Consider the following 25,533-nt stretch of genomic DNA (forward strand, 5'->3'; position numbering starts at 1 on the left):
TTTTATTTCACAAAATTTCATCAAAGTTTTGTAAATTGTCAGTTATGGAGTTGACACATCATGGTTTGTGACAAACAACTTAGGAATAAAAAGAAGAAAAAACACTAAAAAATAACTTAAGCTAACCAGAGCTAACCAGCTCTCTTGGCAAAGGAAGAGAAAGGAAGAGGTCATGGGGTCCTCAGAAGTTCTGGTGCCCCCCAATAATGCCTGATTTTTTTTACATTCTTTTTATGTCTGACGGTGTTGACAAAAACTAGGGACAAATTTCAATGGAGTTGGAAAATACATAAAAATGATTTTTAATTCAATTTATTGATACTTTTATAATTATTTATATGACTACTTATACTTAATTGTCATAATATATAATTTTAGTATGTCTTTAATTGTTTTAAAGTATTATAATGTATTGAGTTCTGCTCCTGGACAAGGAATATTAAAGACACCAGCCACCTACTACAATGATGAAAATAAAACAATATTCAGCAAACACCAGGAAAATATACATTGTTGTGCTAACATGACCCAGGTTAGTTTAGTCAGATATTTGAAAAAATGATATTTTGTGTATATTTTATTCACATTTTGTGCTTTATCCATAGGACCTGTTTTGTCCCTATTCTCAAGAATCACTGCACAATTACAGCTGCAGATCTTTTGTTTGCTTTAGTTCCTTAACACATGGCCTTGGTTTGATCTATACCATTGTACTCAAATACAAATATTGAATATTGTCAAAGGTTCCTTGATTGTAGTCTGTCAAGCAACACCCCATTGTAGAGTTATATTCAAACTAAGTCAAGCATCTCAGGCCTTAAAAAAAATACAAGCATGCTAAAATAACATAAAAAGTTGATTTCAGTTTAGGAAAAAAAAAGAATTAACCATTCTGAGTTACTAAAATAAATAAACTTTTCAGGATGTATTGCTTTGACTGTGTCTTACTACTAACATTTTTTCTGATGTGTCACTTTCATACAGGTACACCTTTGGAAAACCAGTAACAGGAAAGTTGACAGTGAATATGACTGTAAATGGAGTTGGATATTACCGCCATGAGATGGGTCAACCTGTCATTAAAACTATGGAGGTCAGTTCTGTAATTATTTGTTCTCTGGTATCTAACCAATCAATATTTGACAGATATTTACTAACAAAATTTACATTGTTTATCATTTTAACTGTATTCTAAGACTTTTCTTATATTCTGTTTAGCCTGAAAAAAATTAACAATTAACATAAGTGTACGATTGTTTTTGTCATGTCCACCTTGGCAAAGAAAAATTGCAATCCTTCAACTTCACCAGCCTGTGGTACTTTTTGTCATTTTTTTCAGATTAAAGGCTCTGCAAATTTCAGCTTGTGTGTGAAAGACATGATGCCGCTGGATGTGGCTGATCACTTCAGGGGGACAGTTAGCATTTGGGCATCAGTGACCAGCATCGATGGAAGCAGGCAAACCACATTTGATGATTCAACAGCAGTTCATAAACAACTCATTGACATCAAGTACTCTAAGGAGACACGTAAACAGTTTAAGCCAGGTCTGCCTTACAAAGGGAAGGTGAGATTCTACAAAGGAATGTATTGACAATGTACATGAAATAACATTGTTGATGGACTCTTTTGGCTTTTTTCCCCATTCTTGATCCTTCTGTATCTATAGATTGAGGTTACTTATCCTGATGGGAGCCCAGCTGATGGCGTAAGGGTGCGTGTTAAGGCAGAGCTTACGCCAAAGGACAACATTTACACCAGCGAACTAATCTCCAAGGGTGGTGAAGCCACCTTTGAAATCCCCTCTATTCCGATAGCTGCACAATATGTCTGGCTTGAGGTCAGTAGCTTCCAATAAATAAGACAACCAATGGGAAAAAAAATGTAAATACATTTTCTCAAATTTTAGATTTTGTTCATTTTATTTCAAACAGACTAAAGTGACATCCATTGATGGCAAGACAGTGGGAGACCAGTACTTACCTAATTACCTGTCCATTAGCAGTTGGTATTCTCCAAGTAGGTGTCACATCCAGATCCAGAGTCCCAGCGCTCCCCTTAAAGTACGGTTTGCTTTGTTTGTCCTTTTGGAAGTTTGTGCTAAGTTCAGATTTACTTGGGTTTGGCCCAATAAAAAGATGTGTCCAAAAGGTATAAGAATAAGTCAGGTAGTGGTTAACTCAACTTTTAATGTTTCTGTGATTGTAGGTTGGCCAAGAAGCTGAAGTGGCTCTAAAATCTACCTGCCCCTGTAACTTCACGCTGCACTATGAAGTGGCGTCCAGGGGAAACATCGTCCTGTCAGGCAAAGAGCCAGCCAACACGACGGCCTCACACAGAGGAAAAAGGGCAACCGTGACCTTTGATAAGAACATTCACAAAACCCAGCTCCCTTCCTCTGCCTCTGGTAGATTTTTTTTCCTTGTGTTCTCATGTTTTGTTTGTCCAATTTATCTAATTAACAGAAAACAGATGAAAGAATTATGCATAAGACTGTATCATCCCATGAGCTCACTTTTCTCTCACTCTGTCAGGTGTTGCAGGATCTTTGTCTCAGGCTGAGATGGACTCTTGTGTGTCTTATCTTCGTTTTCCTGTTAGTCACATCATGGCGCCCTTCAGCCGCCTGCTGGTGTACTACGTCAGAGAAAATGGCGAGGGTGTGACAGACAGTCTACAAATTTCTGTTCAGCCTGAACTTGAGAACAAGGTTTGTTGACATAATTGTTTATATTACATTTTAGTATTATAATTTATTCATTTAAAGTATTTTTGGCCACAGTTGCAGGGGTGCATGGAGAGCATACATACTGTACTCTCTCAATTCTTGGTTTTCACAATTTAGGACATAATGACCTTCATTTGCTGCAGATCAAGTTCTGAAATCACAGTGTATCCATTAAATTCCACAGCAGCAATAACTTGAAGAGATTCTTTTTGGCAACCCATTACGAGTCTCTTACATGGTTATAGAGAAAAGCTATCCCTTTCTTTTTTATATAGCATTTATTAATTTTCTGGATGAACAAAGCTTTAGCTGACAGATAGATGGACTCACATTTAGTTCTTGAATATTTTGATGTGCAGGGTGCCCCCATTCTACTACTGTGCTTGACAATGAACATGGAAGGTTTGTGTCTGGTTGTCTCCGAGCAAGTTACTATACTGTAAATTATTTCTTAACATCTCTACATTTTGCATTTAAAGAAATGACTCTCTTTCAGAAGAACCTTGGTTTATTTATATAAAACTTTGCCAATCTAAGTCTTGCTGGTTTGGCTTTTTTAGGGACAAGGGACCTTCTCTTAGCACCTTCCAAAATAAGTCTCTCTTCTTGAGTCTAAGTCTAATTATGTTGAAATAAATTTAAACATTTTCCCAGGTAACTAAGGCCTGTAAAATCAGGGATGTGCATCTTACTTTTTTTGGCAGCTTCTCTGCATATTGCACAGTCTTACCTTGGGCCAAATTTGTTTGGATGGCTACCTTTTACAAGCTTGGCAACTGTCTCAAATGTTGTTCACTTGGGGATAATCTTTTATACTGTAGAATGGGGGCATTCAAACTGTCTGGAAATGGCATCTTCACACACTGATAGACAGCAACAGTTGTTTCTTTTAAAGTCATTGCTCAAGTCTTTCTGCCTTGGCTGGGTTGTTTTTTTTGTAGAGCTGGTCACACTGATGATAAGTTCGACAAATTTAAGTCCTATAGAACCAGAAAGAATTTATGAAGCAAAAAGTAGAACTCAGAAATAGTTTGTTATTCATAAACCTTTATTTTGTTTCATTCTGTTATTGGATTTTAAAATCATTTTTGTCACAGTGTAAAGACTTTATCATGTTATTAAAGAGTATTTCCTTTGTTTTGACACATAACAGTCTCACAATCGGTGTGTTCAGAGTTTGTGCTGAAGAAAAGGCTTTTGGATGCAGAATAATGTGTTTAATCCTTAATAAGTATTTATCAAAAAGCTGTAAAGGGTGGACTTACTGTATACATTTTGGAACCAAGCCAATGTATCCATGCATCAACCATTACACCACAGTGTAATGTCGGTAAACAAACAGCTGCGTTGGCCTAACAGCGCTCTCCAATTCCTTACTGAATTAGGTGGAGTTAACTCCCTGAAGTATTTACAGCTCTCTGGTATGCCCTTACAACACTATGTGTGTGGGTGTGTGGGTGGGTGTGTGGGTGGATTGTGTGTGTATGTTTTTGTGTCTCTGTGTGTGCATGAGTATGCTGGAGGAGGGGTTGAATGGGTATGATGATAAAGCAACCGTGCAGGCCACAGGCAGATAAGTACAGTCGTAATATGAGAGGATGACAGGTTGCCGATGGTGAAAGGAGGGCAGCAGCGAAGAGATTAACGAGGCTAATTTGTGACTGTGTGGGTGGGAAAATAGTGTTGAAGTGTGAAAGTTTATGGCTGACCCTTAACAGCCTTCCCTCTTTAAAAGGCAGCTTCTTCTAACCGTATCTTCCTTCCTAAAATCACGCATCTGTTTAAGCAAAAACAAAACTTAAATGTTTTGTCGACATGAAAAAAAATCACATACAAAACAAACAATGGCTTTGGTTTTGCATTTAGAAATGCCTTTTAGTTTTATTTTATGGATATATCAATTGTAAGTCCTTTCTTGTTTGGGTTTCCAGGTGTCTATTTCCTTTTCATCCAATGAGTCCATGCCAGGAGACTCAGTGATGCTGCACGTTCGGGGTGAGAGGGGTTCATGCGTTTGTGTGACCACTGTGGATAAGAGTCTTTATTTTTTAAAGCCTGACTTCCAGCTTAGTACCAACAAGGTTTGTCACATTATTATTGTTCTGAAACTCTGTTATTCTGTAGCTTGATATGCACGCAGGTGTTTTGGAAATCCACCAGAAACCTAAGCCTCCAAGTTGCATTCCTGTATATGAATGTGTCTGCACTGTGCAGGTGTTTAAAGAGATGGCTGATTTCGATGTGTCAGACGTTTTTGGTGTTCCCAAAGATGACGGACACGTGTGGTGGCCTGGACTGTCCTCAAAGAGACGGAGGCGGTCATCTGTGTTCCCATGGCACTGGGACATCACTAAAGATGCACGCTTTGCTTTCACAGTGAGAAAACGCAGCTTAAATGCCCACAACATTGTTGTAAAACGAGGTAGAAAATATCTCCTTTAAACGTGTTTATTCTCCAGGAAACAGGGTTGGTGGTGATGACAGATATGGTGAGCTTAAACCATCGGCAGAGCGGAGGGATGTACACTGATGAGGCTGTCCCTGCCTTTCAGCCACACACATCAGTTGGAGTGACCACCATTCACCCGAGGCCCACAACCAGGTAGGACAGTGCTACTGAGGTGGTGAAGTAGTTTTAAGAGTTTAATGATTGGATGTCTGCTACTCCATTCAGTTTTGGTGGATAAATCCATTTACAGATCCACTATTAGCTTTGTACTTTTCTACATTTTTTTTAAGAAAGATTTGTAGGAAAAAAGAAATTTATACCAAACTCTTGTTTGCAGATTGTCAAAAGCCAAGTAAGAGACATAACAGATGCATTGAAAATTGGCTTTGACTAGAAATCTGTGCTCATAATATCTTATTTCTATTATAGAAGCAATGTTCACTATATTTGTTTCTGTGAAATAAACAAAAAAATGTGCTGATGTCAGATGAGATCCAAATCAAACAAAAATGGAAAGAATATGGCACAATTGCATACTTGAGAAGAAGACATTGTTGTGCACATAAGTAACTCCTGAGGAAAGAGATCCAATAAAACTGTACGACTGTAGGAGCAGCAGAGGTTCACAGCCTGCCTGATCTGTAAGCGATATGCTATTTTTTGAGGTACCAAGTGAACTTGGTACCAGAATACCTTTGGTCAGAGATTTAGGATTTATTTTTATTCATGTCATTAAATCAGTGACAATATGTTTTGGGTGGTAAACTGGTGGGGGTTGATGCTGGACAGACAATGAAGTGAGGATAATGTTGTGCTTAGAACATCTAACTTTTTCCACGGTTGGAAATTTTTAGTTGCTCCTCTCCTAGAGATATTCTCCCAGACTCTTAATTGCCAAGTTTCATACCAGAAATGCTGATGCAGCGATACAAACATTCCTCTGCAAGGTGGTTATTGCTCGTCTCTTCTTTATTCTCCTTACAAGATGGAGCTCCCATGAGCCAAAGAAAGCAATGCAGACGGACTATAAAACAATTGAAAATAATTTGCTTTTTAAATGACATTTTCCACTGATGTTTTACAAATCCATTTGTTGTTGTGTTGTAGGACCGAGAAGCGGAGACGCACATTTTTCCCTGAAACTTGGGTGTGGCACTGCTTCAACATCAGGTAAATAAATCTTTTGACTCTTCATGTCTCTCTGAAGCATTTGGTTTTGTACTCAGCTTTGTCTTATCAAGGAAAAATAGATTTAAAAAATACCACAATGAAATAACTGCACATTATTATTGGTGGTGATCTTGTTTTTATATATAGATTTCAATACTTTAAGAACTTTTTTGTGTGAAGCTTTATATGTATTGCTCTTGTTACACCTGAATTTCCTTTTTGTGGGATAATAAACAGTTGTAGAATAGAATAGAATAGAATAGAATAGAATATTCTACAGTATTGTATTCTATTGTACAGTATTGTAATACTGTACAATACAATTTCATTTTATTCTATTCTTTTCTAAAAAAGAAGTACATTGCACAATGGAGAATGTTGTAAACGGGGTAATAAAAAGTTAAAGTCTGAAATTTACAGTTATTGTGGGCATCTATGTAATTATTTTTGAGGTTTCCCAAATTTATTAGATTCATGATACTTATTTGCTGATAATACAGCATGCATCTATAATGATTAAAAAAGAATAACAAGAATTAGGTGGTTAAGTTTAAATTTTGTAAAAAGAGTAAAGCCCTCTTTTTAACATACTTCTTGCCATTGTAGCCTAAGAGCTCAAGCTGTGTTTCATCTGAGTTTTTTTTCCTGAATGCATTCTGCATAAATTTCATACTAAAAGTTGACTTTGGTGAATGTGCTTATTTCTTGGTCAGTATTCTCTTTTATAAAATTTGCTTCATTATGGACAGGTCCATACTGTCCAGCATTTCTTTCTGAGAGGTTATTGCCATTCATTTTTTGAGAAACTTATGAAGTTGACTACGCCCAGGCTCCCATACAGCCCCATTTTCATGTTATGCAAAATTACTGAAAGTCTCTAAAGTAGATCATGACAAAATATCCAACAGATTTACAAAGGCTTTGGAGAGGACTACATTCCGTTCTGCTTTCCTGTAAACTTCAAAGCTCAGACTTTCCTAAAAAGTATTTTTCAGGGGATTTTTGCCAACTTTAATCAAAAGGAGGAGTGTGATGCAGCTTTTTGAAGTTTAATATGTCATTTGACTTCGCCAAGACCAACATGAAATGCATGCTGCCAGGAATGACCTCAAGCCATTCCATACAGAGGAACAGATTAAGTCAACATCCAAGCGTCCCTCTCCGCCATCCAATTTGGAGTGTTTGCTATAGTTACATCAGTTGAGATGTTGGTGTTGACACAGGTGTTAGCAGTATAAAAATGTCCAATTAAATCTACCGTTATCAATCAAATGTGGTTTTTCATTGCCTGTGTTAAATGACATCAATAAATTATGTCAAAATGTTATCATTGTCCAACACGTTTCTGAGTTGTGTTTCACTGGGTCACTCACAGCTCTGAAACCGGGGAAACTCTCCTCCAGTTGGACGTCCCAGATTCGATCACCACATGGGTCACAGAAGCTGTTGGACTCTCTGAGGAGAAGGGACTGGGTTTGGCAGAGAGGACAGAGCTTCGGACTTTCAAGCCCTTCTTTGTTGACTTCACGCTGCCCTACAGTTTAATTAGAGGGGAGCAGACTAAAGTCCCTCTTACAGTCTACAACTACCTTCCTACTTGTTCAGAGGTAAAATTGATTGCTGAGAAGGGGGTTGAATAGATGCTTTTATTCAGAAATAATTCCAAACACTCCCGTATGTTTTGTTGTAGCGAGGTAAAAACAAAGAGGTGCACATTTTCTTATTGGAATTCTGGCTTAAGAAGTCATCCTTGTTTTTCCCAAGTTGAACTCGAAGCATATTCCAAACAGAACACACCGTAATACCTATGCCACGCCATCATGATTTAACATAGGTCAACATTAACTTTATGTAAATTTAAAAGAAGGAGATCCTGAGCATGTCTGAGGACGTTCTAGGAAAAATATTAAAACAGTTGTAGCTTGTATTTTCTTATACCTTGGACTCCTTGTTAATAATTTCTTCAGCTTACATTTTAAGTTAAAGGAAACAGATGCAATGCAAAAATACCTTCATTATTATGCACAGGTCCTATATGTCAGCTTCAATATGCAGTTTAAAGGTGAATTATTATCCATTTACATATATCAGATCACTATAAAATGTTTTGATTGATACATTTAAAAAATAAAAAAAAGGTTTATTGTTCCTGGACCCCAGAGATTAAATTTGTTGGTGGTCATTCAGAGGAGTTTGTTGTTGTAGCACAAATTATGCTACATTTAAAAAAGAAAATATTAGTGACTATTGTCTAGTGATGATTTTTTCACTAGCCTTGCTTTTCAGTAATCTCATCAATTTCTGTAATCTGTTTCTCTGAATCTTAAAGTTTGCACCATTCAAAAGTAGATAAGTATTTGAGAAGAGGTATTTGAAATTCCTGAGGAATGCAATGTGAAGAGTAGATTTTTTTAGCTCCAGAATAGTTTGTAGCACTCACTTTGAAGAGCTATCCAAACTTTATTCTGGCCTTAAATGGACCCATCCTGCACTCCATTTACATGACATCATGATTTGTGCAGATGAGCCTGTTAAATGGTCTTTGCGTGTGCTGCCCTGATGTCATGTTTGGTGAATATGCAAACCAGAATCGCCCTTTCTTTGATGTCCACCCCTAAAACATGTGATTCTTATATTTGCTGCTCAGTTATTTATGACTTGTGGCATGGAGATAAAGAACTGTTAAAAGACCCTGTTTGCGGTACCGCGCCCTGTGAAAACTGGATGACGACCACACTTTAATCCTTCATGAAGCCTGAGAGGCATTAAGTCAAGCAGCATGGAAATATGCTTGACTAAATGTGAATTAAAAAAAAAAAAAAACTTTGCTTTCGGCAGTTTGAGGAAACACGCAATATGAGAGAGAGAACAAAGATTATGTCATTTTCTGCCGTCATGTTGATGAGGTCAAGTGGTTCTTATTTGTCTTTTTCTCTCTTAGGTACATGTAAAAGTATCAATTCCAAAAGGTATCAAGTTTATTGGCCATCCTGGAAAGCACCATCTTACCAGAAAGAAATGCGTTGCTCCTGGAGAGGCTATTCCTACGTCCATTGTGTTGTCATTCACTGAACTGGGATCTGCAAACATCACAGGTATTCCATCACTTTATCTATAATTTAAACTGCAGTTAATTGATAAAGTCTCATTAAGAAACATCTTCCCTGCACTAGTTAGGTTCACAGTTCTTGTCCCAGTTTACCAGAGCAGCAAAACACTTATTCCTGTTAGAGAACTAATCAGATTTTTGATCATGCAAATCAGACCAAATCATTAAGCATAATTAACATTATCAAGCATGATAAACCTTTTGCTAGGACACTGGGTCCTCTCAGTGTGAGTCCTTACAGAAAAGCCAGCCCTTTGGAAATGGAGTGTGGTCCAAGAGGCTGAGCTGTGTGTGATCTGGTCACCCACCCCGGTTACAAGCAGTCCCCTCCTGAGCGCATGTGAAAACAAAGCTGACCAGCAGTAGGGGAGAGTAACCAGAGCTGCACTGTGACACTCAGTGGCATGTTGATGAGTTTTCAGGTCACCAGCGGTCAAGGGGCCCCCCATGGCCCCACTCATAGTTTCCTGGCCTCCTGTGTTTCCTTTTCGCTACACACACACAAAGAGACTCAACTTGGCACAGTGCCATATTGCCAATGTCCTCCACATGAAGCGAACTGGGTGTCCATCTAGAAACATGTTTGACACCCAGATAATTAGGGATATGGCCCGTTTCATCTATTGTTATTTTTTTTAAGCTCTTAAATACATTGTTATTTTCCCTTGCGGTTCAGATTCGGTTTTTATGTGACATGTATATTTTCAGACAGGGTTTAAGCAGTGTTGAAGCTTTATGGTTTAGCTGATGCTAATAACCTCAGAGAACATTCGCAGCAGCTGTTTAATGGTGCTTATTGATTGTTGGCACCCATCTTGTTACCACTTTGAAACCTCATTCCTCGAACTACAGTCTGCACAGATTACTGACAGCAACTACTCATAATTATGCAGATAAGAAAAACAGTTATAAATATAATATATTGGAGGGATCCTCAAATCCAGGACTCAAGGAATCGTGCCCTGCGACTTTTAGATGTGTACAACACACCTGAATCAAATGTCTGAACCTCTGCTGGTTTGGGAAGAAAATGCCAACTGACATAGACCAAGCAAAACCTTGGTGGGCATTCTTATCCCTTGTTCAAGGGTTCTTACAAAGAGTGGAATCAGTGCTGGCCCCAAAAGCTAAAGCCTCCAGTGCATGTGTACAGAGTTCTAACTGCCTTATACTTTAATCAGAGGGGACGAGACCTTCCAAGGAGACCATTATGTCTGCTTTAGCAGCAACTGACCTCTACCAGACTGTCCTCTGCCAGCACTCCTACCTCGTCACAAAACTGCAGATGATTGTGGCCCTTTATAGTCACTACATGTGACCAGACGCTGCCTTGGTCTGAGAATCAACAAAAATGAACCGGATTTCTGAAAGAGGTTTACAGAAGGATGGTATTAAAGTATACAGGGCTGGTTATTTATTTTCAATGGGCAGGATGGAGTAGAGATTGTTTCCTGTAAAAGATAAGACAATGAGCATTCTAAGAAAACTCTTTGACAGCACCATTCAATCAACTGGACATCAGTGGAGAGAAGAAATAAAAGAGATGTTGGCAGCACATACTGCAAAACAATCTTCAAATGACTTTTGCTCAGTAAGAGGAATTCATGTGGTTGAAATAGGCTGATATACCCCAGTTGGGTTTAAGGAGTTCAAATTAAAGATCTCCATAATCAAGCAGTTTTTCTGATGTACTGGTGGGTCTCTAACTTTTTGCTGGACTATGGCAAAAACAGATGCCCAGTTTCACCTGTCCTTTGAAAACCTTTAGAACGGCTGTGAAATACTCAATGGGTTTAGAGAAGCCACATTACCTTAGCATCACTTGTTTCTTTATTTTCCTCCTTAGTTTGGGGGCTAGGTTATTCATTTTTGTTTATTTGCCTATATTCACTCAGAGTCCAAGTTATTCTGCTAACTTTCTTTAAAAACTGATGGTCAAATTACCAATCAACAAATTTGTCAGCTTAAGTACATTGTGGCAAAATCGTTAAAAATAGTTCTTTCTCTGTCATAAGTGAAAATATTTCTTGCTAGGCATAATGCAGCAGATATATTTCTAGAGAATGTATAGAATCATGAATGATTATGATTTTTTTTTTTTATCTTAAAAGCTCGAGCTATTGCCTACAGTTCACCAAGTTGCTGTTCAGATGGAATGTTGTCAGGCAAGAGTGGTAATTATGCAGATGAAAGGAGGATCCCCATTGGCATCGATTATGTTCGCAGGACTGTCCTTGTCGAGGTAAAAGAGTAGACATTCATTGTCATTTATTTAAAAAAAACTGTTCATATACTGTTTGAACACATTATAATTGCAAACTGCTTGCTTTTCTTTTTTCTATGCTTTGCAATCTGCTTGCAGCCAGAGGGGCTATCAAGAGAGTATACCTACAGTGTTTTCTTCTGTCCCAATGGTTAGTGCAAATATGTTTCAATTATACTTTCTAAAAAATGTTTTTCAAAAACCAAATGTGTTCCCAAAAAGAGTCTTTTTTTTCTAATAACATTTAATTAAAATATATAAGTATTTACTATGCAACAATCATGTCCAAAACAAAAGTGCATTTCATATTATCCCTTTTAGAGAGAATCCACATTTCCACTCCTAATAAGTATGAGTATCAGTATGTCAAAAAGCCATCCAAGATGACGCAATTTGAGGTGGCTGTGAAGACCCACAACGACGCCCACATTGCCCTCTCTGCTAGTCCTCACGACAGTGCGGAGATGCTTGAGATTGTACTCGGAGGGAGGCAAAATACTCGCTCCTGGATTTCCTTGGGCAAAATGGGTGAGCCCCTGGTCAGTGTGTCCACACCAGGGATGCTGTCATGGGATGAGTTCCGCAGTTTTTGGATCAGCTGGCGAGGAGGCTTGGTACAGGTAGGAGAAAAATATATATATGTGTGTGTGTATAACAAACGCAATCATTTTGTGATGCAGTTATTGTGTGCTTCTGTCTTGCACATCCTTTGGTTCAATCAGGTGATGGATTAAACTACCAGAAAGGATGTGGTATACGTTAGGCTATTAAATATTTAATTATATCAATCTTTCTAAGATGGATTCTAAGATATTATCCATCTTAGAAAGATGGAGTATATCAGTATATTTCTCAAGCCGATTCATTTTATTACTGAGGCTTTTTGATTGACAGGGTGTAGGATTAGATGTTTTCCCAAACAGTAAAAACATTATCAAGACATGTTTTATTTTCCTCTGTCTGAATTTGCTTCTGTCTAGGTGGGCCATGGTTTGCATCCATCCAATGAATCCATCATCCTGCAGTGGGCAGGCCAGTTTCCAGGACAGGTTTGACTTTTTCATGGTATGATGTACAAATTTTTGGTACTTTATGCTTACAGATTATTTTTGAAATATATGCGTATGTTTCTGTCCATCTAGGTGCAACACATTGGGTTCTCGACTGGGTGGGGCTCTGTAGGAGAGTTTAAAATCTGGAGGAAGGATGACTCTGATGATGACCACAATGAGGCCTTCACTCTTGGAGTACCGCACAACATGGTGCCTGGATCGGAAAGGGCCACTGCATTTATGATTGGTATGGTAGTATATGGTTGGAGGCATACACAGTGCCTTTCAGAAGTATTCATACACCTTAAACCTTTTCGTATTCTCAAAATATTCTGTCAGGATTTCGTGTGATAGCAAGAACTTCATTACACTTGTGATTGATACAAGTCTTGAGGTTAACATCTGGTTTTATAGTGATATTAAATTAACCTCAAGAGTTAGATTACGAAATAAGTGACTTCTGAAGGTAACTGGTTGAACAGAATTTTATTTAGAGAATTAAACATTTGTAGGGGTTGAAGTAAATTCTCCCAAGTGTTTACATTTTTGCATTTGTAAAGAATTTTAGAGTCGTGCTCTACTTTGTGGTAGTCTGTCATATGAACTCATCCCGATAACGTGGAAGCTTGTGGTTATGACAAAATGTGGTTAAAGTTCAAGAGGTGTAAATACTTTTGTAAGGTACTGAAATTACCTGTGGTCACACTGTAAAGATCGCTATTTAATTAACACTAAAATACACTTACTTTCTCAGTGTAACACACTAAAATTGTTTTATGCTTACGTCTGTGCACCTGTAACAGGAGACGTAATGGGACCAACTCTAAACAACTTGGATAAACTGCTGAGGCTGCCCTTTGGCTGTGGAGAACAGAACATGATTCACTTTGCACCCAATGTTTTTGTTCTGAAGTACCTTCAGAAGACCGGGCAGCTGAGTCCTGAGGTTGAAAACGAAGCCACGGACTATCTGCTTCAAGGTAATGAAGCTGGAGTCCAAGTTTTTTTTTTGTCTTACATTCAAATGTGTTTCTACCTGTGTGGAGTTTTGTGTTGCAGAATCCAGTCACAGCTTCAGGCACAGGATCATAGCATCAGTGCTTCTTTAGGCCAACATAAAGCTCTGAAGCAGACCATCCTCATTAAAAGAAAACCTCCCCAAACACTCTACAAACCCACTGCAATAGATAGAGACCCTACCGCTAAAGTTGAGGGTGTTTCCGCTAAACAAAGCAGTTACAAAGAAGTTTATACTAATTACTACAAAAATTATTTAACACACACACAACTGACTATCAACGTATACAGATACATTAAACATTAAGCAAAAAACAAAAACAAAAGTTTCAGTCCACTTTGTCCCTCAACTTCACCCAGTGGTGATGCAAATTGTCTGTTGTCTATTAGTGAGGGAGATGCTTTGCAGCACACTCGCAACCTGAGTCTAACAGAAAATTCTCACTTTACCCTTGAAAAATTGCATTTTCTGCTTTCTTTTGCTTTCTTTACACATTCCAAGTACCCCTTGGCAAGGAACTCAGTAAAACAAGATAATCCACAATTTTACCAAGTCTGTTGTTTTCTATTCTGTAGCTTACCTTCATTCAATTCAATTGGATGATAAGCAAGCAAGTTGCAAACACAAGTGTGTCTCAAAAAATATAGATATGTTCACTATATATTCATGTCAGAAAGTGACACTGTCAGGTCATCTACATCGTTGCGTCTGGTGTCTCTCATCTTCCTCTTGACAAGATCCCATTAATTCTCTGTGGGGTTCAGGTCAGACCAGTTTGCTGACCAATCAAGAACAGGAACACCCTGGTCACTGAACCAGCTTTCGCTACCTTTGCCAGTGTGGGTCGGTGCCAGGTCCTGCCGGAAAATGAAATGAGCATCTCCATAAAGCTTGTCAGCAGATGAAAGCATAAAGCACTTTAAAAAAAAATCCTGGTAGACGGCCGTATTGAATGTGAACTTCAGAAAACACATCAGACCAAGATCAGCAGATGGCATCTCACCCAAAACTATCGGAATGTGAAAACTTCACGTTGAACTTACAGCAACATGAACTCTGAACTATTTTTCTAGACGCTGGGGTCTTGATTTCCAAATTAAATACAAATTTCACTTTCATCTGCAGCTGCCCTCAATTTATATATCTTCCCTTCCCTATCAACTCAGCAGCTTACTGACCCAGACTGAGAAAACATTTGGAGTTACAGAAAATATTTTCAAGTATTTTGACTTATTTAGCTAATTTGGGTGTGACACCATGAGTTCCCACTATTTAACGTTTTCACAGATTTTCTCAGACACAAAAGTTTTGGGTTTTATTTTCCATAAGCTATTATTATCGAAATAGCGAGACATAAAGGCTTGAGATATTTCACTCGGTGTGTAATGAATCTATATATTTTATGAGTTTCACTTTCTGAAATGAGTGACAAAAGTACTCAATGTTTCCATAAATCAACTTATGAACACATATAAACTTACATTTTGGATTGTATATCACAAATTGCATCACTCAGCCTTACTCACATTATTTTTTTCTCTCTCTTTTTACATTTTCTTCCATTAATATCAAAAGTAGTTGGTTGGACAATACTTTTATTAATACCACACACTGGTCACTCTACTCATGAAAATAAGAGTATTCACAAATTCTGCACGGGAAACTCAGAGAGTTAATTCTTCCAGATATTTCTCCTCTTCACAGCAAATCTGTTCTCTATTGTCATCCAGGTTACCAGAGACAGCTGACCTATAAACGGCAGGATGGCTCGTACAGTGCATTTGGTGAAAGGGATTCCTCAGGCAGTATGTGGTAAGCAAGTGTAGTAAATGAGTTTTACATGCATACACGCTAGGAGCAGCAGAGTCGTTCAGCGTTTCCTGGAATAAAGGCATAAGAGTGGAGAATTTATAATGCAAGAAAAAAGATAATACAAAATAAAAAATTTAATTTAGCATGCAATTTTACTTATTTACATAACTTATTTACTAAATGAAATGTTTATTTTATTTGAATGAAGTAGTTTTTATTTTTCACACAGCCAGTTAGCTCTTAAACAGAAACGCATCCCTGTGGTGTGGAGTTCCTCTGCTTGTAATTTAAGGTCTCATTCTTAATGTTCGTTCCTCCTGTTGATTTATGAGCTCAGGTGGGTATTGTGATGTTTAATAGAGCTGAGACTGTAAAACAGCATGTTTTATAAACGACAGGCGATTGAAAACAAACATTATGATTGGCTCCCCGAGGCAGGTAAAATTTATTCTCATCAAAATTTACCTATGCAGTTTTGACCCTGTTAACTCTAAATGCCATGATTGTTATGTGTTGTCTGGAGCCTTTTTCTTTTCTTTTTTTTATTCCTTGTAAAGTAAAAGTTATGAATGCTATCTAATGACTCCTTATGCTTAGTGTAATTGGTGATATTAAACTGTTGTGGTAGGATTTAAATCTTCTTAATGAGAACATGTGAGGATGTGACAAGCAGTAGTTTGGGGTTTTCTTGCGGTGCTCGGGGCAACAAATGTGGTTTGTGGGCACTAAATAAACAGTGAACTATGAGTAAACCTGCAACAGACACTTTATAAATCAATCAGCAACACGTTAGCCTCCAAAACAAGCCCGGTTTTTGTTGTTGTTCCAGAGTCAATGAGTGGAGCTGTGCTTTAATTGCCTGCTGTAATGTTGTGTTAATATTTCCCAGCATTTAAAAAACATTTTACAGGGGAAATTGGTGGAATATAGTAATTCAGAATAAATGACAGCAGCTGGCAGTGAATTAGGGTGCAGTATTTACCATTTTCCATGCCAGGGCCGTTAAAAGTTCACAGAATTAACCTAAACCTAAATGACTGGCACTAGGAAGACTCTTGCTTAGAAGGAAGAGCTCAGTATTTTTGTTGGTTAATCCGAAAGAATTAACTGTTTTTTTGTTTTTTTCATGAAATGTGCCATACTTTAAGACTTGAATAGGCGTCTTGGGGGGGGGGGACCAATTTGTTTTCATATAAATATTTAGATTTTGTAAAGTTTTATGTAAGTAAGATTTTGGTATATAACAAAACTGGCAATGCTGTTATGTATTTGGAATCAGATATTTACATTCAACGTATAAAAAGACTAATATATTTTTCTCACTGTCTCACATTAAATCAGACTGAATTCTTCCGGTTCTATTGCATTTTTTATTTATTCACAAGGAGAAGATATGTAATTTAATATAAAATTATTATCTACCATACTTAAGGTACACTGTAAAAAACAGGTTGTAGATACTACAATACCCTCAATAAATACAAATCTGAGGCATACACTTAACCAATTACATGTATCAGTTAAATAGTCAGCCATTGCACTTAATAGGAAGGCCTGTTTTGGTGCAAAATGTGTGTATTAGTCTTAGAATAATGCAAAAGACCTTATAAAGACCTAAACTGAAGCTGGTAAGAAGATGTTATTACCCATGCATTGGCTGAAAGTTCACTCAGAGAATAAGAAGCCACTGTCTTACAAAAGCAACATTAAAATTCAGATTAGAGTTTGCAAAATGCATTCAAGGCACAAAAACATTAATTTTTGGAAGGAACTGAAATATACCTACTTAATGATCTTTGATGAGTTTGGAGGGAAAAGACGGACGCTTCTAGCTTGGGAACACCATCCTAGTTGTGCCGAATTAGATTTGCACCATCATGTTTTGTGGGTATTTTTCTGCATGACAGACTGCTGCATTTAAACAAAGTAGATGAAATCAAGAGAGCATTACCACATAAAAAAACACAAACACACATAAAGTTATGTACAATCTAAAAATTGGTTTTCAACAAACATACTTTTGTAATAAATTATGTAAAGTCTGAAAAACATCATTTTTTTTTTTAAATAAAGCTTTTCTTTATTTTTAAAACTGGTGCTATCAGGCAATATGTGTTTGTCAATAGATTCCTATAAGGCTAGGTGGCTAAATACCAAGTCTGCACACTTTACTTCTTGGTCCTCTATCTTTTTAATAGATAATGTTTTTCCATAAAGTAATGATCCATAGAGAATCTGGACAGCTTTAAGTCCAAATCATAACATTCCTAGTAAAACCGCAGCCGGGTTGGATTTATCGTGAAGCCTCTTTTAGATACACTCTCAGAGAGTGGAGCTGGAGAGGAGTGATTTTTAAGTGGGAAGTCAGAAAACAGGGAAAGAGTAAGAAAATTACTAGAAGGGTTCTCCAGCTTGGGGGTTGAGGGGCGGAAGTTAGCTTCCCTTGTGCTTCCTTCCTTTCCCAAAGCACTTCGCATTTACACTCTCCAGAGCTTTTCCTTGAGGGTGAACATTTAAAGCCAGAACTGTGGCATCGGTTTTGTCTCAGGGGAGGAATAATCCAGCTTCCAGTCAGGAAAGATTTTATGTTTTTGGTTTATGAGTGTTTGTACCATTCTTTTTTTTCCCTACTTATTCCCCTGTTGCTATTTTCTTGGATTATGATCTCACTTATGGGCCACATTAGGAAAGTAAAGTGTGACCTGTTTGTGTTTTCCTTCCTTTCCATCTCATTTTTCTTTCTTTGCTTCGTAAACAACTTACCTCACCTATAGTTACCTAACTCTGGTCAGGGTTGCTGTAATGGAAGACTTGCTGTCACATCAGCTATTGGCCAAAGACAGCAGCTTCCACTCACTACCAGGAGGTCTATTGTTTATGTATATTTATGAGCTCAGCCATGAACCCAGGACTGACCTGGCTGTACTCCATTGCTCCACAGACTCTTCTCCGCTGCAGCTTGCTGAAACCGTAGCTCACGAACCTTCATTTGCACTCCTGGGCCGTCCGGATTCACAGACCTTCATCCCTAGGATCTGTGCTTTCATAAGTTGAGGAATGCTTTTGGGGAATGTTTTACTCCCAACCAGAAACATGCTCGATTGGCTTGTGTGCAGTTTCACATTCTCAAGAGCACAGCTGTTGCATCCGGTTGCACTGATCAAACTGCCCATCTGCTCCCCTCCTCATTCCTTTCTTCTTCTTTCCATTTCATCAAATCATCTATACATTCCTGTCCTCTGATGACAAATTGAAAGCGGGTGGCTCTTTGAAAAACACTTTTATATCCAGTTGTTGTCCTGTAAGGGGTGATGTGTATTTTACAGATGTTTGTTAGAAGGTACTGTGAACGCTCATTAAGGATCTTAATTTTTCTTCCTCTTACCTGCTCTTTCATCACCGCTCACCTGTCCTCTAGGCTGACAGCGTTTGTTCTGAAGTCCTTTGCTCAGTCTCGGGGATTTATCTTTATTGACCCCGAAGAGCTCCGGGCAGCCAAGTCCTGGCTCATCAAACATCAGCGAGAAGACGGTTCCTTTCCTGCTATGGGACGCATCCTCAATAAAGACTTGCAGGTAGGCCTATGTTTGGATAGATGTAAGTTTAAAGCAGTTTGCCTTTTTTCTACCTGCCAATTTAAATTTAAATCACCAACACAACAAAGTATATAGAAAGCTGGCCGTTGCTTTGTCATATTTAAGACTTAATGGACTTAATCAGGTAATACATCTGGGTTTGTTTGCTAGTTTTCCGTCAAATGGTGACTCATATGTAAGGAAATTGGGTGCCACCCATGAAAAATGTATCTGTCAATGCCAAACAGCTAATTCTGATGTGTTGTTTATTGGACTGCATTGTTGTTGTTTGAAGGTACATGGCAGATTGGGAATTTATCAACTTATTTATTTTACATGCACTACTTCCTTGCCTGAGTAGTGCATGGAATACTTGCCCGGGACCTCATCCTAATTCTGGATGCCATAGACGTCACACACTGCTGTGTGATGATATCCTCACCCAACACAGCCACACTGGCAGCCACATGGTGTGTTGGTCTCTCTGGCATGAACAGCACATTTTCTTTTCCTTCAAGTTTTGTGGATTGTCCCTGATAATCCCCACTCTATGGAGGTGAGTGTTGTCATCCTGGAGGACTGAAATTGCCCTAATGGCACGGATTCTTCTCAGATTAGAGCAGACGCTATCTGACCGGTGCTCACAGATACTGTTAATCAGGCGCCTGATTCTCATCACCTCAAGTAACAGAACCTCCAAGCAAGACTCCACAGCAGGAAAAAAAAAGCTTTTTGGCAGTTTTTAATGGGCTCAAGTCTACTACTCAACAAATGCAGTTTCTTTACAAATGTGGCATCGATTAAAGAAAAATAACCTGGCTTTCCAACTGTTATAAATGTTATTGCCAAGAAACAGTGTTTCAAAAGAAATAATGTTCCTTTTGAAACAATATTGCATCCACCCAACTATCCATCCATCCACCTATCCATCCCTCCCCCATTCATCACTGCTGTAATGTGGCAGTGATGTTAAAGATTGAGTCTGAATAACATGGTCACGCTATTGGTAAGGTTACTTTTAATGGCTTTATTAATGTAACTTTTACAACATCTTTTGGGTACGTAGTTAAGGGAAGGATTTGCAGGGCATTTATAAGGCAATAACTTATGATGTTCTTTTGTAGGGAGGGATCCATGGCAAGATATCTCTAACTGCTTATGTGGTAGCAGCTCTATTGGAGACGGGGATAGCAACAGAGGTGAGTTCAAAAACATGTTTCTTTCATGTAACAGTCCTCAGAGGGAGTTTTCTGATGGAAAAATAGAGTTACATTTAAAAAAGTCTAATCTAAAAACCAAGTTTAATACAACATTTCCTGATGTGGAATTAGATTTTAATTTTTTTTGTTGAGTTTACTAAGGGAGGTTTTTTTATCATCACAAGAGTAAACACCCAGAGTTATTCCCGACCCACTTAAAGAAGCGAGGGAGGCCCATCCCACCGGGCCGGTTCGTGTATGGACGTATCACTGCATTCCCGAAAGTTGTGAAGATGGATGTGTTGGCAGTCGGCCCACTCAAATTTGTTATGCCCCAGCACTTTTAATGTACCTGCTTCAAAACATTCAGGCTGACATGCAGCGGCAGTTTTAGCCTCACGAAACACACCTCTGCTTTTCTCACTCTTTCATCCACTTTTCAATGGACATTTAACCATCTTGAGTTTTTTCCTAATAAGTTCCCTTTAGTAAAATCAGTCCTCAGAAGCTCAATATCCAAGATGCAAATTCTTGAAAGTCTTTGCGTCTTTTCTTACCAGTTTTCTAAGTAGTTGAATTTATTTGGTATTTCATCTCTTTGGCCCGTTTCCATCCATCTGTCTCTCCACTTTCGTGCCGCTGTCTATCTCCACAGGGGTGCTTCTTAGTATTTGCCCTTCTAGAGTTGATAAAAAATGAAAAGGTATTCTTAACTTCAAAGTTGTACCTTGACCTCCTTTCCAGTTTCCATTAATTAAAAGGCAAAACTGCCAATTACAGCAAGATGACTCCAGAGGACTATAATCTAATGGATGAGAAGAAAGTAAACTAAACTTTCTAAGGACAAAATGAGTGTTTATATAATAGCTCAATTTGGGCAGAAGGAACCGTTGAGCCATTGCATGGCGGACGGCCGGTTCAAAAGTAAATCGGAGGTTTTTGCATCTAAATTGAGGAGATAGTAGGTTCTTAATGTGCCAGTAAACACAACATGGAGAATAAATTGACAACTTCAGATGTGGACAGATTTGTTGGTCCTTCTTTTGTTAATCTAACTTGGAAAATTTCAGACAAATTTAGCATTTTTATTTGAGTACATGTATCTAGTGGGTAAAATAAGAAGAAAAGAATATGAACTATAACTTATAACAAAAACAAAAATCATATATATATATTTGTATATATTAGATTTATTTATTACCCCTTAACTGTCTTAAGGACAGTGTCCTCATGACTAATTGACTAACACGTATGTTTTAGGGATGACAGTTAATGTGTTAATGTGATTATCAGACTTTAATCAGTACTCTGAGTTTCTGACCCTACTGTTGTGTACAGGAAGAGAAGGTGGCGGTGGCTAAAGCCAAGGACTTCTTGGAAAGCAACACGTATTCTGCTGACGACCCTTACACCACAGCTCTGTCTGCATACGCCCTGTCTTTGCTCCGCAGCCCTTATGCTCCATTGGCTCTGCGTCGCCTCAACCACATGGCCATCACTCAAGGTACTGCTACCTCTGTGATTCAGTTCAAGTCCATACCGTGAAAAAAAAGCAAACATATTTACAAAGGAAATAAACAACAAAACAAGAAACAAAAAATCGGCATTCAAGCTGCAGTAATACTTCCACCAAGTGTGAGGATGATTAGTATTGATTGTTGCAAACTAGTCTATTTACTGTTTCCCTTTGTTGCCATAGATGGGCTCACCCACTGGAGCCTGACTGGCAGCACGGTGACAGATGAAGATACTTTCATGGGCTTCAGTGATGGTCTCTCTCAGTCAGGTACTTTTTGAAAAAATATCTGGGAACTGGCGTGATTGAACTGTTCTAATTCTAGTTTTAATTCCTGCAAATAAAACAACCCTGAGAATTGTGTGTAAATGTTTGTTCCAAGTTGTGTCAGCAGAGGTGGAGATGACAGCCTATGGTCTTCTGACTTACACCGTCCTGGGTGACGTTGCTTCTGCCCTGCCTGTGGTCAAGTGGCTCTCCCAGCAAAGGAACTCTTTGGGTGGTTTCTCCTCCACGCAGGTAATTTTGTAAAATGTATTTCTTGTTCATAATTTTTTTTTAGAATAGCCGTATCTTTTATTGTCCCACAGTGGGGTAATTCAGGTGCACCAGTAGCAAGTTAAAGGTACAATTAAAACATACATATTCAGACAAATATTTTTAAGTTATCTTTCTCTAATGTAAAAAAAAAATTAATAACCTGAAACATTTAAGTGTGACCAAAAAACACAAGAAAGACTGTTTGACCCAACACTGTACTTGTTTCTAAATGTGTGTTGCGCTAAACCGATCTCTTTCAGGACACGTGTGTAGCTCTGCATGCCTTGTCGGAGTATGCCATCCTTTCATACATAGGAGGGGTCAACCTCACCATCTCTCTGGCCTCCACCAACCTGGACTTCCAGGAGGCCTTTGAGCTCAACCGGGACAACAAAAAACTCCTTCAAAGGGCCAAGGTGAACGTGGGTTAGAGCAACTGCTCTGCGTGTTTAGTTGCCTGTTTTGCCGCTTCGAGGCTGCTCACTCTTCTTCCGCACAAATGTAATAGAAACACCAGTTTGGCATGCTGATAATTAATATACTTTACTGATGTCATTACCAAGAAGGATGGGGCATTTCATTCAGTTAAGCTGCAATGTACATACACGCCTATTTAGTGATTAATGAGCAGCTATTTATCAGAGTCAAGCTGCAATCTCTGTGTTCTGTTTTTACAAATCAAGCCCAGGTAGATTTTTCCAAATGCGCCTTGTTGGTTTCTTGATTAAGGATCTGTGCTTCACTGACATGTTTACTCACGCATTAAACAAACTTGGCAGTGAGGGGTTTATCTCCCCTGACTACGCCGCCTCTCAGGTGAGAATGCAAGCAGTTCCTTTGCCAGGCATGTTTTTTCTGCTATGATTAGGGGTGTCAACTTAATTAGGGGCAATTTAGGGCTGCTGGTAAGTAGCCAGGGAGCCACTAGCATCAGTGCAGCAGCCTACAGCATTCATTCACTTGATAAATGACTCAGTCACCTCTCCCTACCCCCTCTGACTCTTTGTTTCTCCTGCTTTTTATTTTTTTCTAGATACCCAGTATCCCCACAGGCCTTTTTGTCAGCGCCAAAGGTGAAGGCTGCTGTCTCATGCAGGTATTAGACGCACTCAAGCTTGTGTAAATGCCTGTTTGCCGTCTTGGAAAATTACCTAAATTGAAGCTCTAATGCTATGGCTCACAATGATCTGCCAAAAAGAGGTGTGTCAAATGCTGCTGCAGCAAGTTAATAATAAAAAAAAAAAAATCAAACTCAGAGTTGCTTGTTAGAGGGAATTTTACTGGTTGATTCAAGTGTTATGTCGTCAGTAGTGGGTTTTTACCTTGTATTTCTCATCAACTCTGTTGATAATTGTTCAGAAGTGAAATGCAGTGGATTGTCAAACATTTTCACAGAAATGTAACTGCAACTGAATATGATTTATTTTTTTTACAGCTTTCCTTCGCAGTATTTTTTATAACAATAACTTTCACTCAATCCCCATTTTCTGTGCAATGGCAGCCAATTAGCCAAGTCACACCAGGGCCATGATTAAATGCAAGAGCTGGGCAATCAAGTAGTCCCCACCTGCACATGTTCGTAAGCAAGCACACTTTCAGAATTACCATTTTGTACTTTTCCGAATTTGTAAACCATGCTTTTCAAAAGTATTCATATCTCATACCTTAAGAGGACCAAGGTAATTCTGGAAGAGCTGCAGAATCTTGTTTATCAAGTGGAAAGTGCAGGACATTTGTTAGTCATGCACTCCATGCATTTGACTTTTTTGGTGATGGGAGGTTGGCAAAAAGAAACCCACAAATGGCTGTTTGCCACAAGCCATTTATGGGATATGGCAAACATGTGAAATAAGGTGCTCCAATCAGAGGAGACCAGATCTGAGTAATTAAAAAAATATATGTTTATAAAGATGTGGTTTATCTTAAGCGTTTTCTGCTTCTTTATTTTTGGTCTGCCTGTAGATCGACGTGTCTTACAACGTACCTGACCCAGTAGCAAAGCCAGCTTTCCAACTCAACGTGGATCTGAAAGAGCCTTTACAGGAGCGACGCCTGCAGCCTTCCTCCTCATCTTCGACTTCCAAGCACTCTGCATCACGTTCCCGAAGCCGAGCCGACAACCGCTCTGAGCTCAGTCGGAAGCGCCGGGCTCCCATTGACGATGACGACCCGGCAGCCCACCAGGACAAGCTGAGCTTCCACATCTCTTTAGAAGTTTGCGCTAGGTAGAGACTCACAGTGTTCAAATGTTCAAATGGGAATCATTTTGTTCATTACTGTTCTAATCTTTTGGTCTAGGTGGCTCCATTCAGGCTCATCCAACATGGCAGTCATAGAAGTTCCCATGATTTCTGGTTTCAGAGCTGATGTCGAAAGCCTGGAAAGAGTATGGAATCACACATGCACCACTCACTGTCGCTGTTCCTCTGAGTAACAGAGCAATGATACAAGATATTTGTTTATACTGTATACCGTGAACCATGTATTTTTATCCCACTGTCATATCAACCTCAGAACAACAAGAAAAGTCATGTTAAGATGCTGCTGGAGATAGTAAGACAGCGTAATTATCAGTGAAATGAGTTCTCTACCGACTTGGACTGAAAGGCCAATGAGAGAAGAAATGGTCGATCCTCCAAAGGCAGTGTAAAAAAAAAAACAAAAAAAAAACATTTCAATGAAGTCACACCAACACTTTACAGACATACAGCGTAGCATACACACACACATAGAGCGGCTGTGAATCATCTGGTCTCTTTACTCTGAAAAAGCAATATCAACCCAGCTGGAAGCAGTAACACATTAACAAACAATTAATCTGTTTTTCTTAGGCGAAGGAATGAGTAACTTAAAGCATTATTAGACGTCGGTTGCATTGGTATGTTGAGGAATGCGTGTAATTAGAAAGGTGGCAGCTAGTATGAAGTAGGTTTTGGGGCTGAATCCAGGTCAGCTCCCCGGTCACCCATCAGAAGCATGTCCCTCATTACTGGGCTGTAATAGGGCCTCAGTCTGCAGACTTCCATTACTACAGAGACACCTCTATGGCTACCTGGAGCAATGTAAAACATGCACACGTACACACACACGCACACGCACACA

General features: G+C 38.7%; 1 protein-coding gene across 1 annotated transcript in view; it reads left to right on the top strand.

Annotated features, from left to right (window-relative positions):
* Window positions 1-25,533, top strand: part of cpamd8 (C3 and PZP like alpha-2-macroglobulin domain containing 8) — a 41,556-nt gene that overhangs the window by 8,243 nt on the left and 7,780 nt on the right. The window contains exons 10-37 of the mRNA XM_008406975.2: window positions 985-1,093; window positions 1,340-1,567; window positions 1,670-1,840; window positions 1,935-2,063; window positions 2,209-2,407; window positions 2,535-2,710; window positions 4,660-4,809; window positions 4,943-5,104; window positions 5,188-5,330; window positions 6,285-6,347; window positions 7,723-7,954; window positions 9,289-9,442; window positions 11,568-11,698; window positions 11,819-11,870; window positions 12,041-12,339; window positions 12,700-12,768; window positions 12,862-13,018; window positions 13,575-13,751; window positions 15,520-15,601; window positions 19,020-19,176; window positions 20,301-20,375; window positions 21,714-21,879; window positions 22,075-22,161; window positions 22,274-22,410; window positions 22,692-22,847; window positions 23,465-23,527; window positions 24,394-24,656; window positions 24,730-24,817. Of these exons, the coding sequence (XP_008405197.1) occupies window positions 985-1,093; window positions 1,340-1,567; window positions 1,670-1,840; window positions 1,935-2,063; window positions 2,209-2,407; window positions 2,535-2,710; window positions 4,660-4,809; window positions 4,943-5,104; window positions 5,188-5,330; window positions 6,285-6,347; window positions 7,723-7,954; window positions 9,289-9,442; window positions 11,568-11,698; window positions 11,819-11,870; window positions 12,041-12,339; window positions 12,700-12,768; window positions 12,862-13,018; window positions 13,575-13,751; window positions 15,520-15,601; window positions 19,020-19,176; window positions 20,301-20,375; window positions 21,714-21,879; window positions 22,075-22,161; window positions 22,274-22,410; window positions 22,692-22,847; window positions 23,465-23,527; window positions 24,394-24,656; window positions 24,730-24,817 (4,075 nt within the window). The remainder of the gene's footprint in view (window positions 1-984; window positions 1,094-1,339; window positions 1,568-1,669; window positions 1,841-1,934; window positions 2,064-2,208; window positions 2,408-2,534; window positions 2,711-4,659; window positions 4,810-4,942; window positions 5,105-5,187; window positions 5,331-6,284; window positions 6,348-7,722; window positions 7,955-9,288; window positions 9,443-11,567; window positions 11,699-11,818; window positions 11,871-12,040; window positions 12,340-12,699; window positions 12,769-12,861; window positions 13,019-13,574; window positions 13,752-15,519; window positions 15,602-19,019; window positions 19,177-20,300; window positions 20,376-21,713; window positions 21,880-22,074; window positions 22,162-22,273; window positions 22,411-22,691; window positions 22,848-23,464; window positions 23,528-24,393; window positions 24,657-24,729; window positions 24,818-25,533) is intronic.

Source organism: Poecilia reticulata, linkage group LG4 (assembly GCF_000633615.1).
Source record: "Poecilia reticulata strain Guanapo linkage group LG4, Guppy_female_1.0+MT, whole genome shotgun sequence".
Taxonomy (NCBI): domain Eukaryota; kingdom Metazoa; phylum Chordata; class Actinopteri; order Cyprinodontiformes; family Poeciliidae; genus Poecilia; species Poecilia reticulata.